At 39.6% G+C, this 24668-nt stretch overlaps 1 protein-coding gene across 1 annotated transcript in view; it reads left to right on the top strand.

Moving 5' to 3' along the window:
• Positions 1–24668, top strand: part of EXOC4 (exocyst complex component 4) — a 635560-nt gene that overhangs the window by 156141 nt on the left and 454751 nt on the right. The window contains exons 8-9 of the mRNA XM_019750984.2: positions 12739–12884; positions 17324–17412. Coding sequence (XP_019606543.1) covers positions 12739–12884; positions 17324–17412 — 235 coding nt within the window. The remainder of the gene's footprint in view (positions 1–12738; positions 12885–17323; positions 17413–24668) is intronic.

The following is a 24668-nucleotide window of genomic DNA, read 5'->3' as shown; positions in this document are numbered from 1 at the left end:
TCTGAGAATATAAATTATAAAACATTGATTACGTGGGCAGTCGGATTCCTTCCACGTTCGGCTAAAGCACAATGTCTTTTGTTGCTATGCTCCATTCTGTATTCAGTCTAGGTGTAGTCTGCCTGTATCTCTGGAAGCTATTAAAGGTAAACACATGTATTCCAGTTGCAAGTGAATGGAAGGGAAATGAAAGCAACTGTATCCCAGCCTAGACATTGCCACTAACGATTCTGATTTCGGCTTGCAAGTTATTGTAACCGAATCCTGGAATTGCTGTATTTACACGGGTCACCAGATTCTAGAGGGATCAGTGTGGCTAGAAAATGCTTAGCTAATAGCTTCATGGGCCCAGAAGAAAGAACAGTTGTACCACGGCCAACAAAACCGGCACTAATGACTATCTTCAGTGAGGGAAAGCAGGTCACTATGAGGACTGATAAGCGTGGCTGCCTTCCTGGAGCATCTCTCCCTAATGTCCATTCATGGGCTCATGCACTTGAACACGCTCAGGAGGCAGAGCAACTTCAGATGGAGCAGCAGCCCTGGGTGATTGGGCCCTAACGGACGACTAGATAGTCCACTCTAACCAGCATCTCCTGTATGGGGAGGGCACACACGGCCTCCCACCTGTGTACGTGCAGCAGCCAGGGCAGTGCCTGGCACTCACTCGTGCTTATTGAATGAGTAGAAACATCAGTGAAAAGTTGTGCCGGGCCATGAAAGGTGGCTGGATTTGATGTAGCAGACGGAAATGAGGTGATTTCTTTCAATTTAGTAGGACTCTGAATAAAGGCACAGATGTTGGAATGATTTTGAGACACACTGGAGATTTTGAGACACACTTGTTTGTCTGGTTAGTGGCCTCTGGTGGATTTCTGGTGATAATGGTGGGTAAGAGGTTTTTCAAGACCAGTTCCTGGGCATTTAGTGTTCTGTCTTTACTGAAGTGCTGTCCTGATCTTGTCGGGTAAAGCTACTTGAGGAGAACAGGGTGCTAATGAGACCAGGCTCAGGGATTTCGTGTGCATAAAGCCCTTCATTCAGATGGGACTGATTGCACACTCACACAGTGAGACTCCGAGAGCTGCTTTGGGCAAATACAAAGGAGAGTGAGACACTTTGTCCTGAGACATTGTCTCGCAAACTAATCACAGAACTCCTGATCAGCTGCCGTCCTCCATACTGCCACTGGTCACAAAGGGACACTAGGAAGAAGCAAGTGTGAGAGGTCAGCCCACCTGTCTTCCTGCAGCTTGGAGCTCACCATTCCGAGTGCGGCCGTTTTCTCCATCAGGTTGCTTATTAAAAGCCTGATTGACACTTGCTGGATTGAACCAAGTGTAAAGCTCTGAAACTGTATCCTCAGGAAGAGGGAGCCCCTTCTTGTTACAAGGTGGTATGTCCCACTCTGCCATTCCTGGAGAGGTAGTCGCAGGTGCTGCTAAAAGTACCTCATAAATTTAAGAAGTATTTCCAAGAAAGAACCATTTAAAAATTCTTCCCTGCTTCCTCTTTTTTCACCTTAAGTTGACTAACCATCATACTGTATTACATTTTCACTTACAGATTTCTTTCAAACTCACAAGCTTTGGTTTGTTCTATAGCAAAATCGAATCCCGATAGTGTAATATAATTGCTAGAAATAATTCTAACAGTAGTAGTAGCCAAGCTGTGGAAGTAACACTAGGAACCCGCACATTTCTTTTAAAGTATGCTGTAGGTATGTACTTTGTATTGAACAAACACTGAGCTTTTCTTAGACTTTTAGAAGTAATTAAAAAAAAAGAATTAAAAGTGTAATCAGAGTCAAAAGCAGAAAGAACAGTAGGATTGCAGAAGGAATTATTTTTTTCTTCCATAAGTGTGTACTTAGCTTAAAGAATAATTATTTTTACTGGCTAGATAGTACACTCCAAATATTTTCTGATTTTGAGTTCTGCAGTTATTTTGTCTAGAGCACTACACAGCTATTCATCTGAGTCATTATTGTACTCAGCGGGTGTTGTACCCAGCTCCTTTCAAGCTGGAGAATCTGAGATTGAGGATTAAAGCCGGAATGAGGACTTGACTCTGGGGTTTGGGATCTGTCATTTATCCTATTGCAGAACACAAGCACTCGCAAATTTTGTGAAGTGTACTCCAAAGACATGGTTTTGCTTTTCAACTGTGATGACACTGTAATTGATCAAATATATTCTTTCAAAGAATCATAAATTTTTATTGGAGTTCCAGGAGATGTCATGTTCATTTGTCAACATGTCACTCCAGGGACACAGGTGCAGCAAATTTATGGAGGAAGCACCTCGTGTTTCTCCTGAGCCACATAAATATGAAGCAGACTTGATTGAAGACATGTGGCTTTAGATTACTCCTCAGATGGAGAGCAATTAAGATCTCGCTGTAGAAGGAATTTCACTGTGATTCTCAGGTTTTCGAGCAGCATAGGCAGAGATCAGGTCTGAGGGGACACCAAAGACATTTTTGGAGACCTGCAGATGTCTTGGAACAGACTACTAAGGCATTCCCTCCCTGGCAGAGGGACTATTGCACATTTTTCGTCAAGTGCATGATTAACTGTGACATTTGGAAATAGAACTTCTTGGGAAAATAAGCATGGTACTTCTGCATTTTTAATTAAGATATTTAGTTCCTGTCAAGGCTGGTAGAGGTTTTTTCCCCCCTGTGAAGGGCAATATATTGTCAACTTCTGAAATTTTTAGAAACCTGTACTTAACCTTTAATCGTCATTCCATTTACTTGGAACTCTGATTAACAACTTTTAAAGTTCATGAGCTCCTGGTAAATGCAATTAAGACCTTTTTGGAGTTTGTTATTAAGAGCTGGCATTTAAAGGAGTCTAGGGCCTGGCGACTGTTGCTGTCTTCTCCATAGCAGGATGTCTTTAGCAATTAGCAGAGAACAAGAGATACAAGAATTGTGCTGTATTGCTTCCGAGTTAACATGGTTGGTATTTAAATAGCATGCTGTCTTCTTTTCTGTGACTTGCTTTGTGGTCTGAGCTTGTTACCGAGAGGTAGAAGGCGGCCGAGGATAAGTAGGGGGAGCTGTGGCAATTTTCATAACTAGGAGAGTTTGGCCCAGTTTCCCCACCTCTCATGTTCTGAAGTCATGTTGACAAATATTCACTCTGACTTAGCAAGGAGTCAGGTTAACTAACCGTCCTGTCCCATTGCATTTTATTTTTTATTAGTTTCAGGTGTACAAAACAATGTACTAGTTAGACATTTATACCTCTCACAAAATGATGCCTCCCTCCCCCCTCCAATCTACTACCCTTCTGACACTGCCTTTTATTGCATCTCTCTGCTGGGTGTGGTGGTCGTTTTGAGAGTTACAATTAAAAGATGTAGATTTTGAAGAGAGAAATGATTCAGGTATGCAAACTTCTTTCTAAACTCATAGGCATTTCAACTGTTCTGACATTGTCCTTGGGTCGTGGGGGCAGAAGGGAGTTGAATGTATTGGAGTAGGTCGGTGTTCGTTGTCAGGAATTACCAAATGGTGGAGTAATGTATGGAAAACGGAGGGTGAATCGTTGAAAGCCAGAAGGGTCCTATTGGACCATATGCTGCCAACCTGGCAGGTTTCTTCCACTCGCCAATAGACTGGGCTCTCTGAGATGCCTGTGATGCACTGATTTGGTACTTTGAGCAGAATACTGTGCTTATTAGGGGAATGACAAGAGGAAATAATGACACGAGGCGTCAACAAAGGCAAATCAATCACATCTATTCCATATAACAGGACTGTTAAAGAATACTTGATCTTTACATCTTTCAGTACTGTTTGAAATTTTTATGAGGATATATGGCTTTTAAATAAAAGATCAAAATAAAAGAAAGAAACATTTGGGGGAAAGTAAAGTTAAATAGGAAAACCCATCTGAAGGAATTAGTTTTAATGCCAGAAATATCAGTGAAGTAGTTCTCCATTTTTGGACCCCGGAGTTTCTAAATATTTACTATAAACGTACTTAAACCAGCAGTGCAATTAATTGGTTAACCTTTTAAATTGTAGGCTAACCTCAAGTGTAATAAATGAATGAAACAGTTTAATTTCATGTTTGAGTTAACATATACCATTTCAGTAGAAATAGCGTATAATAATCACAGACATATTGTAGATTTGGAATATTTTTTTTTGTAACAAAACTGGTAAAATAGTATTACTTTTTGTTTAACCAAGCTGTCAACAGATATTTTTCATCAGTTTAGTATTTTACTCAAGGGATATATTTATATCTATCTGTCATCTATCTATCTATCTATGTCTATACACACATATGTATATTTCATCAATATAGATATTTCATCTGTATATATTTCATCACCTTTGGATAGAATAATTTTCCTATGTTATGGATAGAAATATTTCTTGTAGATATAAAAGTTGACAGAGTCTACAAATGAGAGATATTAAGTTGCTTCTTCAGTTATAAAGGATTTTAGTTAAGGTATTTCAGTGTGAGATGAATTTGTGGTAATACAAGGACGCGTTGGACAGAGTGCCTTCTTGTCAAGTCATGTTGGGAGTTTAAGAGAGAAAAGTTAAGTATCCAGCAGTGTATGATTAATTACCAAATCCAGGTAATCGTCGTGTGTCCTGTAGGAATTTAAAGGATGATTTTACATAGATTGGTCAGAGAAGGTTTTGTGTATGTGGTAGGAGCTGAACTGGTGCTTTCAGGAAGCCTGGGATGTGAGCATGTGGGAAGATTATTCTAGATGGGATAATATGCATGGTTCGTAACGGTGAGTGCCTTACTGAATCGACCATACACACGATTCACACCGAAGAGAGTAAGATATGATTAGATAGCCTGAAACCAGGTTCTGAAGAGCCTTCCATGAATTCAGGTGAGAGCCTTTTTGCAAACTCCCTGAATAAAGGAGCCACTTTATTTGTCTCTGGATTTGTGCTTTGTATCCCCCCTCAGTGCCTCCCAACCATGTTTTCTCCCAGTCTCTACAACGTTCCGCTCAAATCCTGATGGAATGTACTTAACACTGTGCCTGGCACTCAGTAGGGACAAAATAAATGTTACTTGGAGCTGCATCTGCACTTGTTATTCCTACAGATTCCATTTTGAATCAACTGTAAGCAAACATTTTTTTTTATAGGTGTGTCAGTGTTCACAGATTACAGATAACTAATATGAAGGATTCTTTAGTAACTGAACTGCTGATTGCAAATTCTGAGTCGTAGCCATTAAATTGAATAAACTGTCTCCAGAGAGCAATTTGGGTCTCTTCCAAGATGCATTAACTCTTTCAGGTCATTAGGGTAGCACTTATCTCATTGGAGCAGAAATTTAATAAATGGTATTCCTGTGATGTGAGTCAATTAATGTACCTCAACCAGCTTCAAGTTTCACCATGGGTGTTGTAGTTCTCCTCCAAGAAGCTCCTGTGTGAATGTAAAACATCAATAAGGAGCTGCCCTTTCAAGCATCTTACTTTCAGTTTAGGTAACCTACTAGGGGGCCCCCACTTTCTTTGAGACACTGTGCTAGATGTTAACAGCAACGCAGAGAAAAGGCGTGGCCTGAACTGAGAGGCAGGAGAGAAGGCAAATGACTACGAGATAAAATCCTTGAGAGATGCAAACTGCTGTGTGGGTTTCAATGAAAGTGAGATATCCTAGTTAAGATGGATGATGGGACCATGACTTGACCACACAGTCTGCTCATTCATGTTTGTTCTTGCAGTGTCTACGTGTGTGTGCCTGTGTGTAAATATGAACAAACATGTATGTATATACATACACGTATACATGTAACGGTAAAATACCGTAGGAATTAGATCAATCAAAAGCATTTTTTATAATTTTCACATGTGTCCGTTCCCCTCTTGCTTATATGAGCTAGGAATTTTAATGTCCGGTGTTGAAAAACCGGAAAAACAGAAGAAAACACCATCTTTTGCAGGCGTGTTCACTGGTTTTCTGATAGCCCCCTGGTGGGATATTGACCTCTAGGTAGTAAGAAGGGTAAGAAGGTCTGGCCCAGCAACATTTGTCACACATGGGATACCTGTTGTGAAGTTAGAGGCACCTAGTTGTCATCATTAGACAAAAGGTTAAGTGACATAAGAGACCATGGGCAAAAAGAACTTGCAACAGGGGAAGACAGAGCCAACACCTCCAGGAGAAGATAAAACGTCAAGGCTGTTAACTCCTACCTCTGCATCCTCATGCATGGGGTTGGCATCTTCTCGGGGCTTATGGACGCGGATTTGTAACATCTAAATGTATATACAGTTCAACAACTTTTATTGCAGTGGGTGCATTTTGTGGTATATAAATTACACCTCAACGAAACTGTTTTAAAAATATTTTGGGATGGGGTGGCCGGTTAGCTCAGTTGGTTAGAGCGTGGTGCTAATAACACCAAGGTTGCCGGTTCGATCCCCGCATGGGCCACTGTGAGCTGCGCCTTCCTTAAAAAAAATAAATAAATAAAAATGGGGGCTAAAATCAAATTACAAATATTCAAAGATACATGTCCTTCACAGTATCCTTCAGAGACCATACAGACATACACTTAACAGTCCTAATGAAAGTTAATTAATGTATAAATCATGGGAGTCTCATCAGCATTATTTCCCCTTTCACAATTACGTGTTTGAGGGCGCACATGAATATGAATATTCATATGCTTCACAAGGGAGCATATTCCAAATTAAATTTATTGTCCTGATCAAATTCGTTCTACCTACATGCCCGATTATTGTTCTTGGAACCACACGTTTTTAGTCTTTCAAATATGCAGTCTTTTACCCACTTTAATTTCTCCTCTTCTTTCCTTCACAGAATCACTGGTTACGTTTTACTTTTTTTCTCGGCATTGACACTAATGTGTGCCTTAACGTACAATCTCAGTAACACTACTTTAAAATCTCTTTTTTCCCCCATGAACTGCCTTGGTAGGTTTTCCCTTCTCGTCCCTCTCCCTTTACAATCTTCCCTTAATCATTTATTTTGCCCCAAATCCCACTGCTTTCTAATCTATTTTATATGCTGGCAGATAATTTACTTAAAGTATATTTATCAACATTTTATTTACCTGTTCAAAACCTGTTACTGCCTCATCATTATGTATTTGACTTCTATACCTGGGCATCTGCATTTTAAAAGAATAAATGATTGAAAATTAAGTATTTAATGCAGGCACATTTAAGATATTGCCCAGGAGACATTGGGTCTTAGTTCATATTGGGAGCTGAAGGTAATTTTTTTCACTTTATTATTACTCCTAACATAAGCAGTTCATTTTCAGATTCATCACTGGAGACAAATACAGTATTGCTTTTGCTGCACGTCATTGAACCTTTGAAGTTAGTACTCAGGAGAACTGGTTTCCAGTACTGCTATCATGAGATACCAGTGCTCTGCAAACACAGTATTTGTGACATAAATGTCACTAGATGAGTATTAGTGTATGTTCATTTATCCATAGGTATCGTATTGAAGAGACAAAAGCCCATTCAAGCTGTCATAAGGAAAATGTATTAAAGGCTATAAGGATATGTTACAGAACCAAAGGGTAGGAAATCTAAGACCTTATCAGCAACTGGACTTGAGACATGTAAAGCTATAGAAAATGGGTTGCAACCTTTAAATCTCTCTCCTGTAGGTGTCTTGTTTGTGTTTCTCTGGTCATCTAGTTCATTCTTTATTTTCTCTGTGCACATCGGTTTTCTTTGATTTTCCATCCACTTGGTTGCCCCAAAGAATTTCCATCTCCTCAGTTACTGACCAGCAGAGACTGGATCCCACTAACATGTCCCTCAGAAAGTGAATCTGATTGGCTAATTGAGGGTTGGCTCTCCACCTGGTAGAGTAGGGTCTGGCCACGAGGGTGAGATCCCAGGGTAAAGTATGGCTGTCAGAGTCCACTGTGTGGTTGGGAAACAGTTCTTCCACGAGGAGAGGATTTTGTAAGCTGGGAAGTGACTGGACGGGATCTACCACATTCCATACCTAGAAGGATCTGGGTGTTTCAGTGAATAGCTCTACTTGGATACACAGAGGCTAAAGACAGGTGGTGTGTTAATTTTAATCCAATAGTTTCCATGTTTATTTTTAGAAAACTTTGTATGACCACAAGCAGCCACAGGCAATGTGTTAAAGAGGATGAAGTGGAAAAAGGAGGAATTTATTGGGAGTGATGTTACCAGTGTCATGTTATACATCTCAACGTCTTGGCCCTGCTTTATTCATCGTGCGATTTTTGGACTAGCGTCTTAGCGATTGCTAATTAAATATTATAGCAGAAGAAATGCCCGACCACACTAATTTGGATGTTTTTTTAAAGCAGTTTATTTCTGTTTTTCAACCGCAGAACCATCTGACATACCAGCTATGTCAAAAAATATAGTGAATCATGATCTCACTGATATATATAGATTTTCAGGTGCTCTCCAACCATATTTTCATATTTCTTGTCTTTGGTTTTACACATTAATGCCTTTTAACTTAAACTTAAAAACACCCAGAAACTCTGACTTTTATTTTATGAGCTCTTGATGAATAAGACATAGCAATTTTGGGGGCTTAAAGAGAGAAAAGAAATGAGTGTCTGAGATATGAAGGCATTTAGAAGCAGCAAGAACACAGGATTATCGTCTGCACATTTTCTATGGGCAGAGGATGTATTTGATATTATCTGGAATGCCCTTTGCCCCAGAATTCCAGTCTTGAGTGATTTTCCGCAGGCAATCATAGATGGGTGCTTAGGATATTCACGTATAATTTGGAACACGCAGTACATCATCCACAATGATGTAGAATCACGAAGAAAGTATTTGGTTATAGTTTAATACCAGATGTCTGATGTTTGTGTCAAGACTTTGTAGTAGATTTAGCCTAATTCAATCAAATCTCAAGTACCTTGGAAATAGGAGCTTATTTGTTCTTTAAGATATGTAGAAATGCACTTTTACCAATTTGGGTGTCAAGATAAAATGTTACCTGTTTTAAAGTAGTATTTTCCGGCTGGTGGTGAGTGGTATTAGGAAAAAGAAGCAGATGCATCAGTGGAATAAACACCGCAAAGGCTGTGACGAAAATCACACTTATCCCTTTTTATTTTACTTCTGTTATAGATTTTTGTATTGGGGACTCATTTATAGCGCTCATTCTATTTTGGAGACTATCTAATTTGCATAAAATAGCATACATCATGGCTTCTTATGATATACTTTTTAAAATTCAGTGAGTCACTACTTTTTTGATCTTCTGGTATGTTGTGTGGCTCTGTGGTGGGATTGAAGAAATATAATGCTTGGAGGGCATAGCATTTAAGTTGGAGTGGCCAGGTATCTTTTTATTAAATAATAACTAATAGTAGCAGCCAGTTTTTGATGAGTACTTACTGAATGGTGTGTAAAACCATATACTTTAGGAGTTCAGAAAAGGGGACCACTGGCCTAGAGTAGCCTTGGAAGGAATCATTGAAGAGAAAAGAGTGGAACTGTTTTGGGAAGGGTTTGTTAGAATTTACTGGGGAGAAAGGATAATCTAGGTTAGGCGTTCCAGAAGTGAGAAGACCGACCCAGACATATTGAGGAAAGAGTTAAGTAGGTGATTGTGATTGGAGTGTTGGGATCATTGTGTGGAGAACAAAATACAATTGGAACTACATATTGAGGTCAGTTGGTTGTGCATTACAGATGAGTAGTCGTATAATAGCAGCAACAGTGCTTTAGGAAGATCACGCTGTTGATGGGGTGTGAGAAGGACTCGAAGAATAAGAGATGAGAGTCAGCAAATTAAATAAGAAAAACTGCATGAAATGAACTAAATTGGTGGCTGTCAGAATGGACAGGAAGGGGCAAACTAACAGAGTTGAGAAAGAATTAATGGACTCGGGGACTAATTCTTTTATGGATACAAGGGATAAAGGATTCTATCAAAAGATGGTTCTGAGCCACCTTTTTAAACCTGAAGAGCAGTGAGAATAAGAAACTACTAACAACAGCAAAAAAAAAAAAAAAAAAAAGAAGGAATTACCAATTTTCTGGGAAGAGGATTTATTTAGGTTTCTGAATTTAGGATTGATTTTATCGTTGAAATATGTGACCGTGTCAAGCATTCAGTCACAGATGTGGGACTGGAGCTTGAGAGAGAAATCAGGAATAAATCACATCATGGTGGAGGAAATAATATATGTGAAGGCTGCTTTTGGAAGTTTGGAACCTAAAGACAAAAGGGAAATAAGATTGTAGCTAGTGCATGAGGACCAAGCAAGATTTTTGTTGAGAAGGTAGAAATAGCATGTTTGCAGGTAGAAAGGGAGAAGCCAGTGGAGAGGAATAGACTAAATGCTGAGAGGTTATAACTGAGGGGACTTGGTTGATGCGTGTTCTTAAAATACCAGGGTTTTGAGAATGCTGGTTATTTAGACCTTGGTCAGTAAATATTTTATTTTACAAAGCCAGTCATTGAATTCTAGGATAAGTAAGTACCTCAGAAGAATTACTTGGTTTAGTGTATCTTCATGCTTTGGTAGAACTATCTTTCTGTCATATTGGTGTTAAAACCAGTGAAACCAGTGTGTTTGTAGACATCTTTCTGCTTACATCAATTTGGGATTCTGTGCTGGTTTACTAGACGTCTTTTGATCACAGGTTTCACACAGTTCATTAGCATCAGTGTCAAATCTACAATTTGAGTCACTCAGTTGAGTTACTGAAGTAGAGACCCAATTTGATATTTTCCCTGACTATTGGGCAGTTTGGGTGATGCATTAACAGAGGAATATTTGTGATTATGTTATTTCATCAGCATGTCGAATAATATTCCAGTAGCCTCGGCAATAAGTAAAACAAAACAAAACAAAAAACTTGACCAATCTGTTAACATGTTTTATACTTTCCTAGCGAAATCTTTATTGTACAGAAAATGACATAAATAAAGTCCACTTACTGCCACTCACAGTCATTCTCACTGGCAGTTTTTATGCTCTTGGTGACACTGTCATGGCGAAGAGCACAGGCTCAGTTAACTAAACCCTGGCCTGTTATGCTCTAATTATAAGACCTTATGCTTGTTTCTTTTTCTTTTCTTTCTTTCTTTTTTTTTAAATTTATTTTTTAAATTTATTGGGGTGACAATTGTTAGTAAAGTTACATAGATTTCAGGTGTACAATTCTGTATTACGTCATCTATAAATCCCATTGTGTGTTCACCACCCAGAGTCAGTTCTTCTTCCATCAGCATATATTTGATCCCTCTTACCCTCATCTCCCACCCTCCACCCCCACCCCCTTTTTTTTTTAAGACTATTTTTTTAGAGCCGTTTAAGGTTCCTAGCAAAATCGAGGGGACTATACAGAGATGTCCTATTGACCGTTTGCCCCACTCATGCACGGAGGCCGTTTTCTTTATACCACTGATTCTCAGTTTCTTCATCTCCGAAATGTAGATAGTAACTCTGACTGTAGATTTCAGGATTGAGGAAGATTGTTTTCAAAATGTCTGCTATTTGATAAGTACTCAGTGGTGTATATGTGCTCATGTTAGAGAAATAATTGCTTTAAAACTTACATGGGGGCAACATGTTCATAGGGTGCTTTAAAATGGTTTTTGATGATAATGCTTATTAATATCCTCAAACTTGGCATCGAATGAATGAATGAATGAATGAATGAATGAATGTTCAAATGCAAGCGGGAATGAATAGTTACATGGGACCTTGTGTCTCCGAAAAGCTTTTACTTCAGTCATGGGTAGAACCGCTTGCCTCTATGTACTATACCACTTGGGAATCTTAAAAATTTAAACGTGGCGAGGAACTGTGGAAATCAGTTGATATACTTTAGTCGCAGGTTAGATATTCTTAGGAACCGTGGGGATTTCTATTCCAGATCTGCTGTTTTCTTTCACAGTAGTGGGGACTTGTTAGAACATAGGCCATAGAAATAGTAGAGCCATTGATTCTAGCCCCCTCTGCCGCCCCCAAGGCTCTAAAGTGGGTTGATTTTATAAGCAGGACCCACTGGCAGTGGTTATGGAAAAAGCTGCTTCTTTTGGTGCTTTGAAGCTCTTGAGCAGTGGTCCTGGAAATCATTTGTAGGTCAGGACGTGTTTCCTGCCGTGGCCTGTGGTTCCCCCGAGCAGGTCTGTTAGTGTGCCTGTCCTGTGTGCTGTCAGGGTGAAGGGGAAGGGCCTGCACTGCAGAGTCATCCACCAGGGTCCCTCCGACCTCCGAGCCTGCTCCCGAGCCTCACTCCTTCACCTGTAATCCGAGGGTTTGCAGGGTAAAACTCGGTGCTTTCAATGAGGTAGTGCGCCTAAGTGGATTAGCCCCTTGCCTGCAGTACGGTAAACCCCTGGTAAGTGCTCCAGCATTGCTGCTGCTGCTGCTGCTGCTGCTGCTGCGATTTGAAATAATGGGGATTAAATCAGGGCTGAAGGAGAATATTAACTCAGCCCAGGGCTGCCACATTTAGACACCTCATAAACACGTTGCCTTCCTCCCATACTCACAAGCCCACCACACGCTGTTCCTACTTGGAGGAGTAAGCAGGCAATAGATGACGTTCAGGCTGTGATGCCGCTTCCCTCAGTCCTACCACTAGAAATATGCATAGCTAGGTGAACATACTTCCGGAGGTCAAGGGTGCGGTGTTAGAATTCGGTTTTTATGGTTTCAAATTGCTTTCCCTAATAGTACGTCACAAAGGTGTGCATTAAACTGTCTATCTGATTGTACAGATGCTGTTGACTGAGTACTTGGATATGAAAAATACTCGTACGGCCTCTGAACCATCTGCTCAACTGAGTTATGCCAGCACTGGACGAGAGTTTGCAGCCTTTTTTGCCAAGAAGAAGCCTCAGAGGCCCAAAAATTCTCTTTTCAAGTAAGTGTCTCCCCTGTTGGTAAGATCGCAGGTGTCAAGAAGTGTTAGATCCAAGTGGGGTGACTCTACTTAATTGATGGCTGTTACGTCACCCTGTTAAAGTTGATTGGAAATAATTTATGGGAAGTCAATTTTGTGTCCTTCTGTTTTCTGTAACCGGAAGTGACTACAGTGGAATATGGTTATTGGACTATCTAGAACTTTTTTAAAAAAATGCAGGGATTTGTTTCTGGGGAGTTTTATATATAATGAAGGGAAATGAAACTCTCCAGTTGTTTCTGGGGAATTTATATGAAATGAAAGGAAATGTAATATTTCAGCCTTTGAAAAACCCCAAGTGCCAAGAAACAACCTTTAATAAAGTTATGCAGATCTCTCTAGCTAAATTGCGTTGGTTTTATTTGATTTACTGGAAATTCTTTTTTCTAATTACTACCTTAGCTAACTTTCTCCCCACCCCCCACCTCCTCAGCCATATAGCCTAAGGATACGTTACTTGGTAGCAGCTAACGGTTAATATTATTATTAACATTAATAATAATAACAGTAGTTGCTACTATTGATTGAGTACTTACTATGTAGCAGGCACTGTGGTAGATAAATTCCTCGAAATAATCTCAATTAAACATAATTTAATTCAGGTTGCAGCACATTTCAGCCGCTGGAGTACTGGGTAGTCCTTACTGAGTGGTAGCTGACGCATTCAGCCATTTTCATGGATCATCATCTGATTTACTCATTACTACTTTATAGGTCTTGGTTCTATTTTTAATCCTTTTTCACATGTAAAAAAAGAAAAAAAATGAGGCACAAGAGAGAACTTATGTAGGTTCACATAGCAAGTGTTAGAAACGGGATTGAAATCTTAGTAGACCTGTGTTCTTTTGAGGAGTTAATAGATATTTAAGAAGTTGTATCTATAAAGCTAAGCATGTAAAGTAACTACAGAATATCATCACAGTTTTTTGAATAGTTTGAGGCTCCAGTATCTTTTATTGATTCACTTTCTGAGATTTTTTTATTGCTATTATTATGGGTTCATACAGTCCTTTTAATCAGTAAGGAAAGTTTGCCCAGTTCATTTATCTGTGGTCTAGAGGAAACACACAGTGGAATAAAATGCATTCTGTTCAGTGAATGTATTCCTTTCTTTTTTCCTTTTTACAGTTTTATTCAGAAGTTAGATGCAGGATCAGTAAAAATGCTTTACTCTGTAGGTTCACAGGTGAACCACAGGTAGATTGAAGCACAGGGAAGTTATCGTCTCCCACAATCACGGTGCCTGTCGAGAAGTCGTCGGGCAGCATCGGCCAGGATCCAGCCCTTTCCATTTCTCTGCCTGCATTTCCACCCTGATAAAAATGGTGACTCCAGGGAAATAGGCTGCGATTCTTCCTGCAAATCCTTCTTCGTTTTAATTAGTAGAGTTTATTTTTTTTATAGTAGTTTTAGGTTTTTAGAAAAATTGAGCAGGTAGTACAGAGAGTTCCTTATGTTCCCCGCGCCCACGGCTTGTTCTGGTATTAACATCTCCCATGAGTGTGGTGCATTTGTTACAGATGATGAGCTAATAGTCATACATCATTATTAGCTGAAGTTCATTATTACATTAGAGCTCACACTGTCTTGTACAGGTCTGTGGGTTTTGAGAAATGTATGATGTCATCTATGCACCATTTCAGTCTCATACAAAATAGTTTCCCTGCCCTAAACATCCCGTTTTCCACTTGTTCATCCCTCCTCCTCTTCCCGGCCCCCTGAACCCCTGACAATGGCCGATCGTTTTGTTACCTCTTTAGTTTGCCTTTTCCAGAATGTCTTATAGTTGAAGTCATACAGTATGTACCTTTTCAGACTGGCTTCCTTCACTCAGCAATATGCACTAAAGGTTCCCTCATGTCTTTTGTGGCTCGATGGCTCATGTCTTTGTATCACTGAATAATATTCCACTGTGTGGATGTACCGCGGTTTGTTTTGCATTCAACTAGTGAAAGGCATCTTGGTTGCTTCCATAAAGCTGCTATCAACATTCATCCGCAGGTTTTTGTGTAGATGTAAGTTTCAACTCATTTGTATAAATACCTAAGAGCATGATTCCTGGGTCATATGGTAAGACTGTGTTCAACTTCGTAAGACACTGCCAAACTGTGTTCCGAGTGGCTATACCATTTCAGATCCTTTTTTACTAACAACTGCTTATTCCTTACCATTTATTAATCTTGCCAGTGACAAAGCCCCTCAGCAAATTTTCCTCTGGAAAGCCAGGATTGGGTTTCATGCTCATTCCTAAAGCAGTCACTGGCAAGAGGAAGCAGACCATGGGATTGTCTGAAACCAGGCAGGGTTCACACCTCTGGTGATAGGTTACGGCTGAAGAGGGAGCCACCATTGCTGACCACAGGAAAAATACTGCTGAGTGAAGAGGGAAAGAGGAAGCAGAACATCCAGATAGAATAGCTATGCCATCAAGCAAGAAAGCTAGTGGGAGGAAAAGATGTTTGAAAGAGGCACTAAGACTGTCTCAGATGCTGCCTATTAGCCCCTCCCCTTCCTCCCGCCCCTCACCTCCCTTCCCCTCCCCTGTCCTCCCTTCCCCTGCCCTCCTCTTCCTTCCTCTTCCCATGTATTGTAGAAATCAGCCTTCAGGGTTTTTAGATTTCATGCTCTCAACCATCACCCCTAACTTTCAACCTCAGACCCCAGATACCTTTTCAAATATTTAGCCAATCCTGAAATTGTGGTATCGGAAAACATACCAATTGTGGGAACTGAATAAGTGAACTTAAATAATTGTTGCACATTTATTATTTATCCTAGTAAAAACTCATCACCCACACAGAATTAGGCCATCATTACAGATCTGCCTCTTTTAATCTTGGTTTTACCATTAACGGGCCCTGTGAGCCAGAGCAGGTCTCCTGTCTTGGGGGCCTCAGTGCCTTTGCCTAGAAAATAAGGAAGTGGGACTGAATCATCTCTACAGCCCCTTACTGTAAAATTCCCTCCATCTGTGACTTGCTCCAAACATAAAAAGGATTCCTGAGTAGCAAAACTACATCAGGTCATAACGGATTAAGATTTTGGCGAGCTGTAATCTGTTGTCATTACATCCATGGAGGACTTGATGACGCTTTAATTGCCCCCAGCCAAGGTTAATTAAGTGTGTCTAAGTTCTCTCTCATTGTATAAAGTGTGCCTCTCTATTCTTTGCTCGAGAGTTTATTTCTTTCCCTTTTCATTTCTGATCAATAGTTGTCAGCATGCTTTTTGGAGGTCAGTGGCTTCTTTTCTGTACTTGACTGGCAGGTGGCACTTAAGGACTGCACAGTCTGTCGTCCCTCTGGCTGTTAGTGTCCTCTTAGTTCTCGGCAGGGTGCAGACTAGAGGATCAGGGAGCCCTGGTGTTTCCCTCAGACTGACATTCATCTCAGTGCTCGTCTTCCTTACCAAAGAAAGGATGAAGAGGGTATAGCAAGGGCAGGATGGTGCGCCTTCCTTGTTGCTGGAAACCGATTCCTTCGTCACTGTGGCTCCTTCCTCATGTCGCTGTTTACCCGAGTGGCGCTAACTCTTAGAAAAATTTCTCCCGTCGTCATGTTTTTCTGACTTTGAAGATCTCAGGTTTGAAATGGAATTTCTTAGCACATCAAAGGAGTTACTGTTTGATACAGTCATAATTTTAACTTTTTTTTCCCTTACCTACAAGTTTCTCTTAAGAATGAGATTTTTTGTTTTTTTTTTTTGTTTTTTTTTTTTCCTTTCAGTTATTAGAGACGTGTTCTATATCATGAGGCCCGCCTCATGTTTCTGACCTCTGACAGAGTTCCGGGTAGGTGTGAACTGTAGCTTAGTATATTCAAGAATGTCTTATGTGGCAGGTGGCAGGTCAAAACCCTGGCAGCCTTTCAGAAACTGGACTGTTTTTGAGGACTTTTAAGGAGAGACCATAAATGCCTTGCTTCTTTGGTGCAGTTCATCAGCAGCATTTCTACCACGTCCCTTGTACTAGTCCTCGAACTGGGGGAGTTAGAAAGGCAAGTTGTCTGCTCTGAGGAGCCAGGTTTTCTGTGGTGACGGAGCAGTCATGATGGCCCTTCAGCTCATTAGCAGAAAAATGGGAATGACTGTATCAGATAGTTTTGTTGATGTGTGCGTAGGGATCCTGGCAAAGGACCTGGACACAAAAGAAAGTTCGACAGAAGAGTGCTGTCCCCATTGAAACGGAAAGTGGGCAAAGGATCCAAGTACTGCTGCGGAGGGGTGTTTATGGTGAATCTCTTTGATAAGTCAAGGTCTCTGGCAGCCTGCCCTGGCCCTGCGGTGGACAAGGCAGAAAGTCCAGGCCGTGGCACCTCGGAGCAGCACACAGACTAGAGGGGAATCCTTGTGCAACGTTTGGTTACCACCTAAGCGTTTGTTTATCCCCCATTTCATTGCAGGTTCGAATCGTCTTCCCATGCCATCAGTATGAGCGCTTATCTGCGAGAGCAGAGAAGGGAGCTCTACAGTCGGAGTGGAGAACTGCAAGGTGGGTGATGCAATTTCCCTGGGAAAATTCCTTTTCTGGAGGAAGACTTGAAGTGTTTGTATAACGTGTGAATTTCAAGTCTGCATTTACAGGATTGTTTTAAGATAGCCAAGATGTAGAGGCTTGATAATGTGTTGCTGTGTCATTTCCCATCACCTGCTGGCAAGCAGCTGAAACTGTTACTGTGGCCACACGATTTATAGACCCACTACTATTCAAGTGGGAACTCAGAGCAAAGAGATGTGTTCTGTCTCTTCTTGCTTAAAGGTGGCAGATATGAGTCCAGTCGCCCCAGGGGAATGCCAGTCTTCTGTGGCTGCCACTGTTACTTGTAATGAATGTTTTCAGTATTTTCTGGAATACGTCAAGAGTAGCTGAGATTCAGAAAAAGGCAAATGAGGCCTCAGTCATTATTGAGAGGGACAAAGGCTCCCTCTAAATAGTATGTTCTAATCGACATAGCTCTGATAACACAGGTTATTTGATACCCATAGGTGGTTACAAAAGAGTTGTGATCTGCAGAAAAAATACTTAAGGAAATAGATTATAAGTAAATTTAATTAAATCCAAAATGAGACCAATAACATTTCCTTCTGTGACAAGTGGACCTTGTCGTGGTAAATGTAATCGAGAAAGATTGGTTAGGGTTTGCTCAGTGCAAGCCATCCTCGGAAGGGATGGACGTTGAGTACAAGGAATCTCAGATAATAATTTAAGATCCAGTTATGAGAGTCAGGCCTGAATGTCAATAACAATAGCACAAAGTAAATGCTGACAGCTAAGGAGGAACATGCACCAAATTGCTAGAGGAGTCGAGAGAAGGGAGTGATTATTTGATTATTTTAGGTCAGCAGGCTTTCGTGAGCGGTAGATGAGAACATCTTCACGGTTTTTTGCATTGTAGGCACTTGGAATATTTTGAGGTGACTACCTATCCAATTAAATATTTCGTTTTTAAGACTCGTCATAGTTCTGCATCAAAGTAGTATGAGGTAACCAGCCAGCCTTTCTGGGTTTAAAGACTATTGCCTGGTCATTCCTATGTTCACCTTCATCATTCATCTAAATACCGAAGATTTTTCTAAAGATCCCGCTCCGCTCTCTCATTGTTTTATCGCAGCACTGATTCCACAGCGTATACATACAGTTATCAGAACTAAAAGCCTAGAAATGTCTGAGGACATAGGGAGAGGAAATTAGCCTACCAACATTTTATTAATATTAAGGTGTTGCTGTACGTCCTGGAAAACATGAAGTGTGCCTCTTGGAGTCTGGAAATACAGGAGTGCAGAGAGAATTGGAGCAAATGAGGCATGATCCACTCTATGGTTAGACAGGAAGTGAAGGGGCAGGGGGACCCCGGCTCTCGCAAGCAGCTACCTCCCTGGAGTATAGGGTAGACTGCTGGTAAGGAGAGGACAGTAACAGAACAGCACATTCTTGTAGGAGCGATCGTACTTGAGCTGCCACTTAGGGGGCATAACAGGTTATGTAGGGCTAGAGATATCTTTCAAACTCACAATGTCTTAATTTCAGTTTCAGAGTTGGCTTAAGGAATAGTTTAAATTTACCTTCATTTTTCTCTCTACCTGGCTTCTAGTATTTTAAATTCTTCTAATGGGGACCAAAAAAAGGCTTTTTAAATTTTTTTTATTTTTTAGCTTGAATCCTGATCATTTTGTTTTTTATTAATTAACAAACTTAATTTCTTAGAATAGTTTTCAGTTCACAGCAAAATTGAGTGGAAAGTACGGAGAGTTCCTGTCTACTTCCTCCCCCCAACACACACAACCTTCCCTACGGTCACCATTCTGTACCACATGAAGCCCTTCATTGGACACTTAGAGATGAAAAGGTAGAGCACAGAGTCAGCGGAAGCCCACGTCCCATGTGAGCGGTGCAGCCTGTCAGTCACTCAGATTCCAGCCTGATTAGTCCGCAAGGATAAAGGACTGATACTAGATCCTTCCCTTCTTTTTTGTCAGCTAGTAAGAACAGTGAGATAGTACGCACTCTGTGCTCTCGCCATGTGGAATGGTTTTCAGTGGCCACCCACCCCTGGCTGTCTGTGATCTCTGGAGAGACCGTACAGCGAACAGTAGGGGGCTCTCGGCCCCAACTTCCTATGTTTAAAATCTAACTCCCTATTTACTAGCTTCATAACCTCTGTGCCTCTGTTTTCTTATCTCTAAATGGGGATAAAAATAACGGTACCGATTCCACGAGGTTTTTTGGTGAAAGTTAGGTGAGTTCAGCTATGAATACTATTTAGAAAAGTGTCTGACATAAATTTACTATATGTCTGACATATAGTAAATGCCTTTCTTCTTTAAAATTGTTATTACTGCTCCTGACCCTTCAAAGTTTTCATATACCTTCTGTTTGTCTCTTGGTCTGGCTAAATCCTAGTCACTTTCCAACTTAAATGTGTTTGTTACTTATTCTGATGGGCCCTCCCTATTTGTCCCTCCTCTCCCCAACCTACTACACAGACAGTGTCATTCATTCATTCATTCATTCATTCATTCATTCATTCATTCATTCAGTCTATCTATCTATCTATCTATCTATCTATCTATCTATCTATCTATCTATCTATCAATCATCTGTCTGTCATCATTGTGGCTCCCCCTGTGTGCTTACATCTTTAGTGTTTCCTTTCTAAGCACTTTCCACGCTATATTGTGCATTACTGCTCACTTGTTTGAGTTTGCTGTAAAACTGTAGGCTCCGTGAGGGAAATATAGTTTGTGTACCTGTGCTTAGCACAGTGCTCGGTTTAGTAAATGTTCAGTAAATACCGACTGACTCAGTGACAGAGTGAGTGAGGGCAGCTGAGGTCTAAAGTGGGAAAGAGAGCTTACCACTGCGGGGTAGGAAGGGACCCAAAGGAGAAGCAGCCATTATCAGCTTCAGCGGTTGACATGGGTTTTTAAATTGAAGGAGTAGAGGCATGCGTAGATATAGTTTTGTTCTCTGGAGTTATACGTAGCTTTATAAATAAAAATGTTGCCTTCGAGTCTGTCCTAGAACAGCACTGCTGTGTGTAATTGAAAAACATTTTAAAATCCAACTGAGTTACAGAGGAATTTCATTCTGTGAGATGGTTAATTGAAGAATCACTATAATCTGACTAGGAACTTTCCTGTCCTTCAAAAAGTTAATTGAAATATGGAACTTTGAAGCAATTGCGTTTACTGGCATCCAACAAAATAGGAAGATGTATCTCTGGTTACAAGGGGAGAAAGTAGTTAGCAAATGTCATTCTCATAACAATCATTAAAAAATAATATAGTTGAGTTGAGCTGACACATCATATGCTTGATGACAGACTAGATCAGCTGACCAATTTTGGTAAAAGTCTGATGGTGTTTTATTCAGGAGCAACAGTTTCTCTGATGAATGCTTTTAATATTTCAGCAAGGAAAAAAAGAGAAAAATCACACCTGTATTCCATTGAAAACGACCATCCTTTTTCAGTTATTCTGTTAATCTTACGGGTCCAAGGACCACAGTTAGATATGCATTTCAGCTTATCCTTGAAAAGGTATAATTGGATAGTTGAGTCACATCATAAGAGACTGGCACAAGATCTCTTAACGCCATTTAGCTGCAGACTTTGCTTCCCAGTGGTGTGGTTCATAAGGTCAGCTTTTCCTTCTGTTGCAGAGAAAGCAGTAAAGAAATTCACCAGAAAAGACCATCAAAGTAACATTAAAAAAACTGCAGTTTTACAAAAAGTTAAGTTCCTGCCAACATTTTCAATTTATCATGCAATTAAAAATGTTACTCAACCTAGCAACTCACAAGGGGAAAAAAGAATGAAAAATGAAATGAGATTTCTTTGGTATCATCAACCCATCTCAGTTGGCTCTAACTGTTATGGTACAGATGGTTCATTATATAGTCTGCTGTTGGCAATTGGGCTGAGGAGGTGGGGATGCTGTTTCAAAGGGTGCGAGATAACAGGTGGAAACCTAACTTGTGTATGTGTCTCCGTGAATCAGAGACTTCCTGTTGTTTTCAGTGTCTACTGCCTCATTGTATTGCGGAGACAGCCGTGTTGTAGGTTAGAAAGATATTAGTTTTAATGGACATTTCACTTGAGTGTATAGCTTTCAGGTTTAATGCGTGATTCTTCAGGAGAATGAGATAACTGATGAACACATTATCTCATGAGGGTTAAAAAAAAAAAGTCAAAATACTGCTGCTCATGACCAGAATAAGCTCTTAGGTTATTTAGTCCCACTGTGCCTTGGGTTTCTCATTTTAAAAACAGAGCTGTTATCAGTTCCAACCACTTTAGGGGCTTATTGCGCCTATAAAATTAGATATTAAAACTCTGGAAAAATTAGAGCAGCTATAATTGATTTAAATTAAAATGGTGCTTTTAAAACTTTATCATTGTGGAATTAGGACTGTGTCCACTTCTTTGTCTCTCGTTTTCCCCTCCCCACCCATCTCACTGTTGCATTGAGGTGGCTCGCCCCACGGTATCCAGGGACCTCCATCTTGGCCTGCTCAGTGTGTGTTTTTCTGTGTTCATCTCACTTGATCTTTCAGCAGCTCTTGTTCTTGCCTCCTCCTCATGTTCTTTCTGCGTCTTCTCAAGCAATCGTTGAAGTGTCTCAGGGTTTGGTCCTGGGATCTTTCACTCTATAAATTCTCCCCAGCAGATCTCAGCCAAAACCAACCTCGTGCCCGGGTACACATGACTTCCGGGTCTAGGTGTTATCTTGCCCAAGTATTGTCCCCTGACCTCTTCCAGCATCCCCCCTTCCCCATCCTGTCATTCTTTCATCACCATAGGTTTTTCTACTTTCCTTATCATATGCTTTTCTTAATATGTATGTTTCTTGTTAACCTGTTAAAATTTCTACATTTTCCTCAAAATACCCAGGATGCAAGCCTTATTTACTCATTAGTGCATGCCGGTGCCCAAGACAATGCTTGGCTTGAATTAGGCACTTTAAAAATATACGGTGCAGTTCTATTTTCTGCCTTGACATACTTTGAAAATAAACAATTGGTATAGTGCGTAGAAATTTAAATATATATATATATATATGGTGCAGGAGGCCTCTATCTTCCATCTCTCCTTTTTTGTAGGTACAAGCCTTCTTATTTGAGAACCCCTAGTGGGAGCTTTGATAAACAGAGTAGGAGTCCAGAGACATTGCTCATTTTTAAAGATAATGAAACTCCTGAATGGGTAGAAAACATAATTTGTCATTGATCCAAGTCAAAATGTATACTCAGCTTTTGTTTTTGTTTTTTTCATGTATTCAGTTTTGATTACAGTTTCTTTTCTGTCTTGGGGCTACTTAGTACTTCTGTTTGTACTCAATAATATTACCTTTAGAGGGCCATTTTTATACCCACTAGTTTAATGAGTGGCATTTCTGTAGCCCTGACATTAAAATATTCGGTAAAGCCTAAAGCTCCAACCACTTGAGAATTGACTTCTCTAAGAGGATTTGCTTTATGGAGTAAATATGGAAGTACTAGCATCAGGGAAAACGGGGCTCTTCTACTGACCTGACCTGAATTTTCTGTTTTTCTCTCTAATGGGTTGTTGGTGACTGGGGTTGTGAATACTTAATGATATTGTATGTAAATAATTGTTTGGAGGTGCCTTGCCTTAAGGTAAGGCAATATTTGAAATAGATAACTATGAGTTGAATATCCTTTTACAAAAGGATATATAATAGGAGTCTCAGAATTAGCAAGCTGTACTGTAATGGAGCATTTAAAACAAGATTTCACTTGTGCACACATTTTCAGGGACATTTTGGCTGAAATGAGGTATAGCAATTTTATACTCATACCACGTATTTGTTCCACAGCCTTAAATATAAGAAGCGCTTATAAAGCTTTATATCCTGAAATGTGATTTGAAAATTTTCCTTAATGATTTTGTTAATAACAATGCAGAGGACATATGAAAATATGTACTTTTTTTTCCTTCTTAAATTTGCATGTAATTATTTGAAAATAACCTTAATATTTCATAGTTATCGCTTCTGTTTTAGGTTCTAAAATAGGGTATAAAAATTGATTCTCCTTCCTTTTGTGTATTTATATTCTTGCTTTTTACTTTATTTGTATGTAAGGTTTGGCCTATAATGAAATTATAATACAGTTTTTATAAGTGCTAATTTCTTTATCTGTACCTAAGAAGTAGTAAGTAATAAATATACTTTCCTCAGGTCATGAACAGACCAATGCATTATTTCGAATCTTTTAGGAAATAAAAGTATTCTTATGCCAAGACTGTTACTGAGTGTACCACCTCTTAACCTATGCAATGTAGATATTTATTTTATTTAAAGATGTTCTTTGTGGACTTAGTTTATGTGAAATGATTTTTTGAATAATTCCAGTTCATACATCATCCTCTGTACCCATGGCAGCTGTATCATATGGAAGAGACTGGAAGTCATGAGAAAATGGATCTGGAGAGTGTAGGATATCTATCACAAAGCCTTAGTAAAGCCCAATAAGAACCTCACTCTTGAGAAATAATCCTTGGTTATCGCACAGAACTAGTTGATGACATACCTTATTTTAAAAAACTTTTATTCTATTCATTCATTCATCTGTGCAGATAAGGGAAAAGTGCAGATGCTGTTAAATGAGATACATATTTGAGTTTTAAAAGTGAGACCTATACATTTTTCTTTATAGTATACGTCCATTAGTAGGTTGTTTTTGGAAAAAAAAAAAAAAAAGAACAAAGTATGACAAAATGTCAGCAAAGCTTTTAACGTGATGTAGCAGAATATTTCAAAAGTTAGCTTCTCTCATATTTTTCATTATTGGGTTCACAGTTTTTTAATGTAAAAATAAGAGTTTTGGTCATTTTTTAAAAGAATTTCTTTAGGCCCATGAGAAATTATATTTTCGGTAACTCTAGTAGTTTATATAATGTAACCAATTCTGACTTGAGTTTTTTCAGAAAATAGAGAAGACCACAAAGATATATAGTATATAGTGAGGAAAGTCATTATTAGAAACTGATGAGAATGCTAAATAAGTTTATCATTGTCTCAATAAGGCACGATTCATAAGGCAATTTTACATTTTCAAAATGAAGGCTGGGTCCTTTTAGCAGTACTAGTAGAGATTATCTGAATTGATCTCATTATCAGAAGAAATGGATGTAAACATGCATGTAATAATGAGTCTAGAGAGTAAAACAGTAGGTTTTAATGGTAGAAAGTGCTTTAGAACTCATAATCTAGTGCTTTTCAAAC

The sequence above is a fragment of the Rhinolophus sinicus genome, linkage group LG11, assembly GCF_036562045.2.
Source record: "Rhinolophus sinicus isolate RSC01 linkage group LG11, ASM3656204v1, whole genome shotgun sequence".
Classification (NCBI taxonomy): Eukaryota; Metazoa; Chordata; class Mammalia; order Chiroptera; family Rhinolophidae; genus Rhinolophus; species Rhinolophus sinicus.
Note: the sequence above shows the minus strand (reverse complement) of the source record. Positions and strands in the feature narration are given on the sequence as shown.